Source organism: Equus quagga, unplaced genomic scaffold, assembly GCF_021613505.1.
Source record: "Equus quagga isolate Etosha38 unplaced genomic scaffold, UCLA_HA_Equagga_1.0 203_RagTag, whole genome shotgun sequence".
Taxonomy (NCBI): Eukaryota; Metazoa; Chordata; class Mammalia; order Perissodactyla; family Equidae; genus Equus; species Equus quagga.
This window is the reverse complement of record NW_025798627.1, coordinates 2,376,322-2,390,413: the sequence shown is the minus strand read 5'-3', so window position 1 is coordinate 2,390,413 and position 14,092 is coordinate 2,376,322. Positions and strand designations below refer to the sequence as shown.

Genomic DNA, 14,092 nt, shown 5'->3' with positions numbered 1-14,092 from the left:
TTGGAGACTCTGCTGAAATTCTGAAGCAGCTGAGGAAAAGTCATGCTACATACATATTTTTAAAAAATACCATTAAGTTACTTTCATTTTTAGTACATGAAGGAAACACTTCAGACAGTTTGATATTTAGCACGGTAACAGAATTTAAAAATAAATGACCTCCCCAAAACACAGTCTAATACTATAAAGAATTCCAGTAACTGTAACATTTCACGTGGGTCTATTTTGAAAGGTCATAAAGAAAAGAAAAAAGAAAGAGAAATAAATTCTTTTCCACTATTCCAGAAGTATGAAAGAATGTGATTTTATTTGTGAATGTTATAGCCCAGAGGTTGGCAAACTTTCTGTAAAGGGCCGGAGGGTAAATATTCTAGCGCAGGCCATAATATCTCTGTTCCAACTACCCAATTCTGCCACTGTAGCACAAAAGCAGCCATAGCCCATATGTAAACAAATATGGCTATGTTCTAATTATACTTCATTTACAAAAACCAAAATGGTCTGGCATTATGGTTCACTTATCCCCAGTCTCCCACAAGTATTAATGAAAAGAGAGTGCTGGTTAACTAAGAGAGGTTGTTATAAACCACAATATATTACTTATTGTAATATATGTTATATTAAATGTATTAAGAAGAAACTGACATAATGTTAACAGTAACAATAAAAAATCAGTCTGTGGTCCAATATCTGTATCCTACTTTGGGTATTACTTCTAAAGACTTTCTAGATTAAATGTTAGCCAAGAGAGCAAAACTGACCTCATTACATTTGGTAAAAGGAAGCAAAGAATCCATCTTCTTGCGTGACATTGTTTAGTTCCCTCATAAAAAAAGAAAAAAAACCACTGCTATCAAGGCTTAACTATCTCTTTTTAATTACTAGAGTATTTGCATGAGAAAGAACAGAATGAAAGTTACCCAAAAAAGCAGTGAAAGTATCAAAAGGATTTTCATTGTAATTTAATGTTTACCTGGTAGTGATACGCAGGTTGCTGATAAACAGGCTGAGCTACCATCACTGGGGAACTAGATACAGAACGTGACTATGAGAGGAAAGGAAAATAGAAAAATTATTTTAGGCAAAATTATTTAAAATAGTTTATAATAAAATTTATCTTGAATTGTTTCCTAAACCCAGTCAAATTATGGTTTACAATTGGAAATGTCATTTTTCCACCTCTTGATATTATTACCAACTCCACTTAAGTCTATTAAAATCAACACAGTGTTCCTACTTCCACGTGGTTTCGTTTCCACAGTAATGCTAAAAAGACAATCACCTGAAAAGTTGCTTTTAGTCCAAAGATTATGAAAATATAGTTCTAAGAGAATATTTAGAGGAAAATAGCAGCTGGACTTACAGCGACACTGCCTATTTCCATTGTGGAGACCAGCGGTAGTTAATGTTTACACAGTAGTTAGAACTGAACGAATAATTATATCTGATTTTGCCGCTAAAAATCTAGTAAAGGGTTGACATATCATGGACAAAACGGAGTTCTTATGAACTGTTAGCTAAAGTGTAAACTGGTATACTCTGGAAAGGTCTTTGGCAATACCTAGTCAAAGACGTGTATACTCTATGAATGTGAAATTCTACTTCCACGCATACATCGTAGCCAAGACCAAGGTAGGGGAACAAAAATTTTCCAGCGGCGCATGGGCATGAACAGGTTTAAGAGTTCAGATCCTAAATTTCCTGTGTACTCCTTCCTGATTTGATCTGTCTGTGAATGTGTCTGTGTACTATTGATTCTTCTTTTCAAAACTCCCCTCTCAGAATTACCCTTTTCCTTCATTATGAAAAGCACACTTCTCACTCATTCTGGATCCTGCTATAATGGTTTGTTCTGGAATGGAAACACCAACAGAGCATCAAATAGACAATTCAAGAAGGCAATGCCCTTGAAAAATAGGACAGAGCAAAGCAAAAAGAGCTTGTATAGGAAATATTAAAGTGGAGATGGTACCTTATTTCATCCAGGAAGCAAAATAAATTACATCATGGTCACAGGGATACACATGAACTCATTTATTTGAACTTAAAATTAAAGTCAGAATTTTCTAATAGAAACTAAGTTTTATTTGATTGATTAATTTTATTTGGTTGACTAGTTTTGTTAACTGAGTTATAGAGCAGACATTTTCCATTCTTTTTTTTTATTGAGCTATAAGTGGCATTTAACATTATATTAGTTTCAGGTGAACAATATAATGATTCGATATATGTATATATTGTGAAATGATAACCATAATGTCTAGTTAACATCCATCACCACACATAGGACATTTTCCATTCTTAAACGAAATCTACAGCTATAAAGTTTTATAAACATATGTCTAAAGCAAATCTACAATATATAATACGCCTCAATTATTTGAAATTATGATAAATTTCAGACCAATTTAAAAATGAGAGTATTCATAATTTTTCATAAAAATTTTAGAGGATATATAAACAAACTTTGAAGACCAGTGTCCTAGACAAACTCTCACACAATACATACTCACACAATACATACAAGATTTGGATGTTTATTGTAGTCTTGATTGTAGGAAAAAACTTAAAATGCCCATCAATAGGGGAATATACACTCATAGAATGGAATATTACAAAATATTAAAATAAGTGGATTATATATCCTAGGATCAACATGGTTTATCTCAAAAATATAACATTGAATAGACAAACCAGATTATTTATATAGTGTTTAAAAAACACCCAAAATAAAACTGTATATTGTTAATATATTGTTTAAGGATACCTACATTTGTAGTAAAAACATATAAAATGGACAGGAAAGATATTCTAGTTCCCTCTGAGGAGGAAAAGAGGGTACAAGAATGGGGGCAAGGAGATTTTATTTGAATTTATCACATTTTATTCCCCCTATTAAAAGAACTTAAATATGGCAAAATGTCAACATGTATTAAATTTGAGTGGTAGCTACATGACTGTTATATTATTATTTGTACTTGTATGTGGTTGAAATATTTCAGAAATAAAATAAATATCTTAAAATAATGTGATAGTAACAGATAGACACTCTTCTAAAATAAAATTACTTACGGGCCAAGGTGGTGGTACAGAAGTTACCTCTGGAGTATGAAAATAAGCAACACCATTATGATAAGTGTAAGGATATCCAGTTGAAGTTGTTAGATACATTGTTCCAGCTGCTGGCATTATACTGGAACCTAAAAGCAAAGATTAAATAACAATAATTGAAATGTTCAATTCAACTTTTAAAAACGGAATTTTTCTTTTTGTTTAAAGATTGGCACCTGAGCTAACAACTGTTGCCAATCTTCTCTTTGTTTTTTTTTCTGCTTTTTCTCCCCAAATCCCACCAGTACAAAGTTCTATGTTTTAGTTGTGGGTTCTTCTAGTTGTGTCACGTGGGACGCCGCCTCAGTGTGGCCTAATGAGTGGAGCCGGGTCCGTGCCCAGGATCCGAACCGGTGAAACCCTGAGCCACCAAAGTGGAGTGTGCGAACTTAACCACTTGGCCATGGGGCCGGCCCCTAAAAATGTAATTTCTGAACATTGGAAAATCTTTATCCTAACATACCTACATAGCTACAGTAAAAATTGAATGTTACAAGTTTTTTTTAAAAAAAATTCCGTATGTTAAAGTATCTTTGAAGTATATATAGTCATGTGTTGCTTAATGACAGGGGTATGTTCTGAGAAATGCGTCATGAGCTGATTTTGTTGTTGTGGGAACATGAGAGTGTACTTACACAAACCTAGATGGTATAGCCTACTACACATTTAGGATATATGGTAGTAATCTTACGGGACTACTGTCATATGTATAGTCTGTCACTGACTGAAACGTCATTATGTAGCGCACGACTATATTTTCAAACTCATTATCTTAGAGCTTATATTAGCCTAAGGTGAATAAAAGAAAAAGAAACAAGTTTAATAAGGAATACTAAAGATTCACCAATTCAGATTTTAATACTAATATAATGAAGAAACAAAGCTTAACAATTTATTTATTTATTTATTTTTCATTTAAAGATTTTATCTTTTTTTCCTTTTTCTCCCCAAAGTCCCCCAGTACATAGTTGTATATTCTTCATTGTGGGTCCTTCTAGTTGTGGCATGTGGGCCTCTGCCTCAGCGTGGTTTGATGAGCAGTGCCATGTCTGCGCCCAGGATTTGAACCAACGAAACAATGGGCCGCCTGCAGAGGAGCACGTGAACTTAACCACTCAGCCACGGGGCCAGCCCCAAGCTTAACAATCTAGATTATCAGCCAAGTCATTACTTTTACAAATATAAATTATACATCATTTAGAGTTACCTGAAGACTATATAGTGAAGTCCCTAAGACCTTAGTAAGAGCTTTTATTTGTAAAAGGCCAAAGATAACGGAGGCAATGAAGTTGGAGAAAATTCTACTTTCCTGAAGACATTTTGGTTCCACTCTACAAATCCTTTAGATCTATTATCAGCAAATATTCATTCATGCCACGAGTCTCTTTTATTCTCGAATCTCCTTTTGCTACAACTGCTGCTTTTGCAAACGTGACCACAAATCTTCACGTGGCTAGTTTTGGGTCCCCATCTCTTCTCCAAGATTAAGTTATATATACCCGTCCCCCCAAAATAAAAAAATAACATTTTTCGTTGTCAGGAGGAGACTTTAAAAATTTATATAAGCCAAGTTAGATTAAGTACTCGACCAGCAAGGTTATATAAATTACTGGAAGTGGCAATCCTTCTACCACTATAACAGTGCTTCTCAAAATTTAACATACATTAGAATCACCTAAACACTTTATTAGAATACAAATTCCAAGGCCCCATCTCCAGAGATTTGCATTGAACAAGTCTGGGATAGGGCCTGAGGATTTGCTGACTACGCCACACTGTAAGCAGTAGTAGCCTACCAGTTTAAGCAGCACTACCACTTCTCAGCTTTTATATTTTCACTGCATTTCATCTAGTATTGTTACTGCTTATTCTAGTGGTTCTTAACCCAATCCTTTTGAGAATCTGATGAAAGCCATGGACCCTCTTCTCAGAAATATATACACTCAAATAAAATTTTGCATATAATTCAGGAGGTTCATGGATTTCCCTCCAAAGATCAGCAAGGAACCAAAGGCTTATCTGTTAAATAAATAAATTTTGAGTGAATATTATTACAAGACATTAAACTAGGCCCTAGTGATACAGCTAAAAAGGAAAAGAAAAAATTCAACATGCCATGGTCTCTATCTTCATAGAAATTAGGTTCTGGTGGGGAAGACAGTCATTAGCTAATTACACAATTAATTAATTAAATACAATTTTGATAAATACATGAAAAGGTAGTATAGGGTATTAACTGGGTAGTGTAGGGTACTATGCTGAACATTTCAATTACATCTAGAGAGAGACTTTAGTAAATATTACATGTGAAAAGTTAACTTACAGTAAAGATGCCTAATTTAATAAATGGGAAGACTGAGAAAAAAAGAAGGGTAGAGTTAAAAGCATTACAGAAATTTGAGGAAGGTACATAACTTAGTCAATTCCTAAAGCTTTAGGAATTGTTCACTCTGATAATTATGACTTATGTGGTTGAATTACAGTACATACTGTGCAAACAGAGTTTCTGAGATTGGCTCTATATTTTCACTTCTAGTATTTTCACTCTAATTTTAAACTACTTTTCTAATTATAAAATTTTCTAATTAGTAAATCTAAATTACTTCTAATTACTTTTAAAATTTTAACTTATATTTTTATCAGATTTTTCCTTTAAAGACGTAACCAGGGGCTGGCCCTGTGGCTCAGTGGTTAAGTTCGTGTGCTGCACTTTGGCGCCCCAGGGTTTCGCTGGATTTGATCCTAGGTGTGGACCTGGCAATGCTCATCAAGCCATGCTGAGGTGGTGTCCCACACAGCTAGAAGGATCTACAACTAGAATATACAACTATGTACTGGGAGCTTTGGGGAGAAGAAGAAGAAAAAAAAAAAGATCGGTAACAGATGTCAGCTCACATGCCAACCTTTAAAAAAAAAAAAAAAAAGATGTAATTATGCAATATATTTAAGCATTATTATTTATGTAAATTTTTCCCTAGCCCACCTCCAAATCTTATATTAATTAATTTGTGGTAAGAAATATTCATTTGACCACTAACTTTGCTAAAACAACTTTATTAAATGAAAGAAACTTAGTATTTTAATAAGGTTTTATAAAAAGTCTAATATTTCAAAAAAGAACCATGCAAAAACATTGAAAAATACATTAGTTCTCAATACATACGAGGAATCCCTACTTGTTGTTTTCTTATTGCCGGACCAATGTTCAGTTTCTTATCTTTATAATTAAGTTTTTCAGCCTAAAATAAGAAAAAACAAATTATTTCATTATTTTGGCACTATTGTTCATAAAACCAATAAGGAAAAAATAGAAACATTTTCAAAATTCAGACTATAACAGCCTTTGAAAGCAGCAAAACCTTTGTATTTAAATAGATCTGGATCTGAATCTTAGCCAATGCTCTGACTCTAACTCCTTATCTGGAATTCTATTCATGGATCCTGTATTTGGGAATTCACCTATTCACTAAAATTTATTTGTATCCCCCCATATCAATACTCACTGACAATTTAGTGGTTATTAGCGGACATGAGCAGAGGTGAAAAATATGAGCTGCCTGATTTATTCACAATAGCCCAGACTTGGAAGCAACCTAAGTGCTCAACAACAGATGAATGGATAAAGAAGACGCGATATAAACAATGGAATATTTGACGCGATATAAACAATGGAATATTACCATAAAAAAGACAAAATCTTGCCATTTGCGACAACACGGATGGACCTTGAGGTATTATGCCAAGCGAAATAAGTCAGACAGAGAAAGACAAATACCTTATGATTTCATTTGTATGTGGAAGATAGATAAATAAACACAAAGATATGGAGAGCAGATTGGTGGTTACCAGAGGGAAAGGAGGTGGGTGAAAGGGGTAAAGGAGTACATGTGTACAGGGAGAGCTGGCAACTAGACTTTTGGTGACGAACATGATGCAGTCTACACAGAAGTTGAAATATAATGATGTACACCTAAAATTTATATAATCTTATAAACCAGTGTTACCTCAATAAAAAAAATATATGAGTTGCCCAACACACATGGTCTGAGCTGAGGTCAAACAGGGCTATCTTCTTATTTCAGCTCCTGTGCTGTAAACAAGTGTCCTCTTCATGTTCTGTTGAGTGCCACATTTTTCACATTTCTGTACTTTATGTTGGTGATTTTGCTATTTAAAATAGCCCTCAAGTACAGTGCTGAAGTGCTGGCTAGTGTTTCTAAGGGAAAGAAGACTGTCATGCTTACGGAGAAAATATTGGTTAGATGGGTTTGATTCAGGCATGAGTCATAGTGCTGCTGGCCATGAAGTCAACGTTAATGAACCAACAATATATATTAAATATGATGTCTTTAAATAGAAACACACAAAGTTATGTATTGGTTAGTTGATGAAAATACTGTGACCAGAAGCTTGTAGGAACGTAGTCTTGTATTTCTTTGTGGAGCAGCAGTTGAATATTTGCCTATTCAGTGTTCGTAGTGACTTTACAGAACATAACTACTATGAATAACGAGACTTGACTACATACAATTTAATAATATGCAATTCAAATTCTATTTTTTCCTAAAAAAAATTAAATGTTATGTTTGCCAAATTTAAAGTTATTACACTGAACTGCAGGCTATCGACATTTTCTATGAATACTCTTAGTTTATATAAAGTTTTTCATAGTAGTGAAATAATCTCAGATAACCTCACTCCAGGAATCCATATTTGTAGTGTTTTCAGGAATCCAAAGTGCTATTAACACTTCAGAAAAGATACATCCCCAAGTTCTCATTTTAAGCAAATCAAGTGAAAGTTTACATGACAACTTCATAACCATACTCATGTAACAATCTGGAATTCTTCTGCAGATAAAGTTTGTCTTTAATTTTATTGTTTTGGAGACCAATGTCAATCTTAAGATGAGAAAAGTTAAAAAATTTCCTTTTTAGCAACTGATCATTGTACTGGAACTCTACTATTAAAACAGATACCTTAAAGAATTAGTTTCAAAGCAAGAAGTTCCAAAAATGAAGTTAAATACAACAAAAGATCTTACCTCTTGTAAAATTTTTTGTGCATCTTCTTGTGTTTCAAAAGTGACGAAACCATACCTAAACAAATGTATTAATTATTTTCTTAGGACATCACATTAGCGTTAAGATTTGAAAAAATTTTGTTTTTTAAGAATGGGGCACTGTAGGACTGAGCATTTTTCTATGGTGACCAGCAGGCAAGACTTAGGAGAATCATTCACAACTTACTACTGTCACTTCCTCTTAGAGTCAGGGGACTAAAAGAAAAAAAAAAAACAACCCAGGGATTTTAAAATATTTTCAGACCTGAGCTGTTTGGCAGGAAAGTATGAGAGATCCAGGTCTGGTTTACAAATTAGGATGCAATGAATTTCAGTCCAGAGAAATAATCTCCTTCTAAAATAATAGAAGTCTTGCTTAAACAGGAATCAAAGTAGAAAAAAAAACCTTAAAAATTTAAAAATTTCAACAATAAAATTTTTATATTGGTAAATGAGCATATAAACGTGTTATTTACTATTATTAGCACATATAAACTGATAATGTAATTATCAATATACTTCCCAAACAAAATCAATTAAAAATATATATAACCCAGACTTTATATCTGCTTTTTCTATATAATTGTCACTTTCAGAGTATAATTCACATAATGTTCAAGATACAAATACATGACATATGCCATGTCCCACAAGCCAAAATAGGTAAACAAAAAGAAACAAAAGAAATAAAAGGTATATCTCCTCAAAGTATAATTTCTAATTAGTTAACTTAAGGAAACTCGTTTGAATAGTGCTAAATATATTGACTACTATTTTCTTCAGTTCAATCACTGTATTATATACAAAGTTTCTTTTTCTAACAAAGGGATTTTTCTTTTTCTATTTGCCCAAACATTAAACAAGGGTTAAGAAAATACTTCTACACTCAATTTTTTGGTAGAACACATACCCCACCCAGTGGAAAAGGCAAAAAATACAGTTTACATTTCTATGGACATTTTTCAATGATAAAAAATGGATATTACCAAAGTATTGCAAATTCAGTATTAGCCAACCACAAGAGGTACCATCTCACTTCATCCTAATACTGTTTGTCAGTCTGAGGAAGTATCTCATTTGTTTAAAAATAACCTCTCCATAGGAACCCATCTCTTCCAAAGTGCCCACCTGTCATACTTATGTGTTGTCCCCCACTAATAAAATTTTTTTTTTTTTTAAAGATTTTATTATTTCCTTTTTCTCCCCAAAGCCCCCCCAGTACATAGTTGTATATTCTTCGTTGTGGATTCTTCTAGTTGTGGTATGTGGGACGCTGCCTCAGCGTGGTCTGACGAGCAGTGCCATGTCCGCGCCCAGGATTCGAACCAACGAAACACTGGGCCGCCTGCAGCGGAGCGCGCGAACTTAACCACTCGGCCACAGGGCCAGCCCCACTAATAAAATTTTTTATCCACCTCATTGGTCCCTTCTCTTATGCCTATAAATACGTATGTCTTGCCTCTCTTTCAAGAAAACAAACACAATCTTCGTTGATCTCCACTGCCTTACCATTTTCTTTTCTTTAACTCTGCAAACTTCTTAAGTGAATACACTATGTAGACTACCTTTCACTTCTCTGAAATTTGGCTTTTGTATACACCAATCCACTGAAACAGATCTAAGGTCATTAGACATTTCTAGACAAATCCTACTGCTTCCTTCTCAATTTTAATTCTCCTTGATTCAGCAATTAAAAATCATTCTCATTAGAGTCATATTTCTCTGATTAGTCCCCTAAAGAAGTCTCTGAGGCACAATCTACAGACATTCCTCCGTGTCAGCTTTTTTCAAATAAAGCTCTCTCTAGTCTAAAGTAGGATACAATTCCAAAAGTATCTGATTCCTTTAGCTGCTTCCTTAGCTACTGGACATTAGCTACTCAACATTAAGTGCTTGCTACCTAACACTGAATGGTCCCTCAGCCTATGCAAAAATAACTTCCCAGCAAATTAAGGAATATTATAGTGTCCCCCTCCCTCCAAACACACACACACACACACACACATATACACATATGAAATAGAGGAGATCTAAAGGTAGGAGGAAAGAAGAGGGCATGACATTCTCCTTTTAAAAAATGGAACCAAAGTAAGTTAGCATACAAAACCTAGTAATCTAATAAAAATACAATTGTTAATTCTATGTAATTGTTAATTCCATAGTGATACTAACCCTTTGGACACTCCAGCTCTGTCATTTACAATTTTCACTTCTTTTACAGACCCATATTGGGAAAAAAATTTTCTTAGATCATTTTCATTTGTCTAATGGCATAAAAAGAGAACACAAAAATTTTTTTTAGTTGATAAAAGATGAAACAACTCTTATGCTTGTTTTGGAGGCAGAAAAGTTGATCAATAAATAATAATATGGAAATAAGAATGCCTCTCATCATAAAAACAGTGCATGAAACCAATAATTGTTAAAATCAACATAAATACTTTGCTTTATGCAGTAACTATTGTTAAACTATCACATATCAATAAAAATTAAGCTGAACTGTTTAAAACTACAAAGAAAGCTTACCATTTAAAGGAATTCTTATTCTCTAGTTGGCCAGTTTTTAAAAATAATTTGAGTTAGGCATGCTATAACTAAAGTAAGGGCATATTATACTATTGGTCCTTGTGGCTCAGAGAGGCCCACAGTCACGGCAGTGGAAATAGGTTATGTTGGCCCACACCAGTCACTCTACCTTAATCAGCACTGTCTCCAGGAAGAGTAAGATCTTAGGAAAGAAATATATTTCCAAAGCACTTGAACTCAATTCGTGATAACAATGAAGCAGCTACAAGATTTAAAGTGTTTAGCTGCTTTATTTGTACTCGATATACATTTCAGCTAAATACAGACATTATGATAATATTCAAAATAAAAACTTGAGTCGTAATTAGACTATAATGTACAAGATGTCTACAAAGATAGTTTTGGCATATCTGGTTTTAATTGAAATAGTCTCATAAAAGACTCATATCACCTTTTCCTAAAGTATTCACACTAAATTCATTGTAATTTCATTTCATGGTTCAGCTGTGATGGCCACAAGAGGAACTCTAAATATCCGTAGAAAAAAATTTCCTTTATATACATAGGAAAAGACATGCTTAACAGTAGAGGTATGCCTCGGGTTCCTCACTACTTATAGACACTATTGGTTTTTCGTTGGTAACTAAAGCCTATTAAATTGGATGATGACAATACTGAGTTAATCTAAGAATAACTGAATGCCTCTTATTTCAATAAACACACAATGGAATCAATGCCAGGATAAGGACTTCTATTAGGGATTTGAAAACAAATTAATTCAAACTATTCTCTGGCAGAAGAATCACTAGCTCAGTTTTGCAGCTCCACTTCTCCACTGAAAAGTAAGGAACAGAAAGTCAAGATGATTAAATATTAAGAGGGATGGGCTGTAAGCTTCTAAAAAGAAGTGTTTTTAAAAGATGGAGACTGCTTGCTCCTCCAGTAAACTATTTCCTTGCTGGCATTTATCTGTAGTTTGGGAAAAGGTACAAGAAAGGGAACGGCAGCAGTTACCTTAAAGCTATAAGTGCATTGTAACGATGGTTCCTCAAAGTTCATTTTGTGGCTGATAGGCAGTAACCTAGAATAACCTAGCCATAGAAATGTTTACATTTATTGATGACTTATTTAAAAAATATACTAAGCTACTGTAATATAAATAAATTCTGAACAAGAATACTTAACTTGAATATTTATGGTCGGTCATTAATATTTTCCACAGAAACAGAAAATCTTTTAAAAAATAAGCATTTCATAAGAAATCATTTTTGTTACTTTATTTTTAGTGAACCAATCACATACTTGCTTACGACTCATTATTTTGACAACATTAAGTGTAACATTTCTCTTGAGCAGGAAAAAAATAATTCCATCCAAATTGTGACAGATTATTATAGGGAAATGACGAGTTACAAAAGTCAAATATCATACTCTAATGACACAGAGATTCTTTTTAATTAAGAAAGAAGACAAATCTCTCTGTAATTTCCAATACATAATATGGAAGCTTGGAAATTCTTCTATACATTCACTTGGAAGTAAGGGTATTGCACTTAAAATATTCATGCATGCCTTTCCTGTAGGTGTAGGGCACGGCAGACTTCTCAAAACTATGTCTCTCTGAAAGAATGAAATGGCTGATTATATTATTTAAATATATTACTGCTAAAATGCTTTATTCTAACAAGGATGCAGGCCTTTTTCAGTGATCAAATTCTAAATTAGGTGCTAGAAAGCAAGGTGCAGAAGATGGAAGTCAGGAGGTTACTCAGGAATCTGAGATAAAAGTTGAAATAGGGGCCTGCCCAGTGGCACAGTGGTTAAGTTTGCAAGCTCTGCTTTGGAGGCCTGGGCTTTGTTGGTTGGGGTCCTGGGTGTGGACCTACGCACCACTTCTCAAGCCATGCTGCAGCAGGCAACCCACATATAAAATAGAGGAAGATGGGCATAGATTTTAGCTCAGCAAGAAGAGGAGGATTGATGGCAGATGTTAGCTCAGGGCTAATCTTCCCCGGGGGGGGGGGGGGGGGGGGGAAGAAAAAAAGTTGAAGATAAAAGATAAGAAAAAAGATTTCACAGGACTAAGTTTTGTGTGTGTGCTTTTTGAGTCTTCTTTTGAAAATTATAATCATTCATTATTTGGACTATTGGAGTACTGTGCAAGAAAGAATAATTAGTATGGTATGGGAAATAAAGTATATGGAGTTATGGGTCAGAAAACTAGGATTCTGGTCTTCAAGCTGTCCCTAAGTAGCTAGGAGCCTATAGACATGTCAACGAGCCTCAATTTCCTTGTATGTGAAATCGGATAACTATATACACTCTATTTAACCAACATTGTTGTTAAAAAGATTCTTTATAGCAAGACAATTTGAAAACAACTAATCATTCTGCAAATGTTATTTTTATAGTTGCAAAAAGAAACAATTTCTGAGAAAAATAACTTCTAATGCAAAAAATGCACTATGTTGCATGCATAAATAGGTACCTTAAAGTCAATTCCTCCTACAAAGATGCGATTAGGGATCACTGTTCCATATCTTGGGGCACTTGTTGGGTTATTCAAAGGCACAGGTGATACAGGATTAGGGGATGGAGATAACGAATCTGTTTGCGTCTGATTTGATGTTTGCTGTAAAATAAAACTTTTTTAAATTTTTAGCACTGGGTATAAGTTTTGATGCAGGCTGAAAACATCTATTTTTCAAGAAATGAATCATTTAAACAAAATGTAGTATTTCAGACTTTAATTTTATTCTAATATTATGAAGATTATAATTAGAACTAATAACTTTTTGGGGAAACAATAATATAGGATATGTAGAATCAACTTCACTACAGAGAAAATCTTAAATCTCAAATGTATTATTTAAATATACTTATGTTTATTATTAAATACACTATTTAAATATTATAAATATTAAGAAGGAATATTAAATTCAAATAAAAGTTTGAGAAAGAGAATAGCAGCCGTGCACAGCTCGGAGCTGGCCTGGCACAACCGACTAGATCCTGGTGTTGCTGGGAGTTGGCTTGGAACTCATAGCTACGCTGTGGCATTCTCTCATTAACAGAACACCAACATCACGCAAGGCTACTGTATGACTGTGATGGATCAAGACAAAAACAAGCCCACTCCGTAATCATGTCGGAACCTTGACAGTAACAAAAGCAATGTCCAAATCACAAGAATAACCAAACATCCCTCTATCCTGGCTTATATGAGTGATTACTCCTTCATCAATCACAGCTGTAACCTCAATCTATTTTTTCTTGCCTTGTAGATAAGAATTAACACACTCAATCACAGAATTAGTTCCACTTCCTGACAACATGCATTTCAGAGTAAAGCCCTTCTTCCTTAAACTCTCTCTAAAAATGGGCTTAACCTGA

The 14,092-nt window shown here is 34.0% G+C and overlaps 1 protein-coding gene across 2 annotated transcripts in view; it reads right to left on the bottom strand.

Annotated features, from left to right (window-relative positions):
* Positions 1–14,092, bottom strand: part of LOC124233496 (protein boule-like) — a 57,827-nt gene that overhangs the window by 40,821 nt on the left and 2,914 nt on the right. For both annotated transcript variants that reach the window (XR_006887077.1, XM_046650636.1), the window contains exons 2-7: positions 13,188–13,331; positions 10,346–10,437; positions 8,156–8,210; positions 6,275–6,350; positions 3,073–3,200; positions 974–1,045 (exon numbers count right to left, since the gene is read on the bottom strand). Coding sequence is in view for 1 of the 2 variants with exons in the window: in XM_046650636.1 (XP_046506592.1) it covers positions 974–1,045; positions 3,073–3,200; positions 6,275–6,350; positions 8,156–8,210; positions 10,346–10,437; positions 13,188–13,331 (567 nt within the window). In the remaining variant the exon portion in view is untranslated. The remainder of the gene's footprint in view (positions 1–973; positions 1,046–3,072; positions 3,201–6,274; positions 6,351–8,155; positions 8,211–10,345; positions 10,438–13,187; positions 13,332–14,092) is intronic.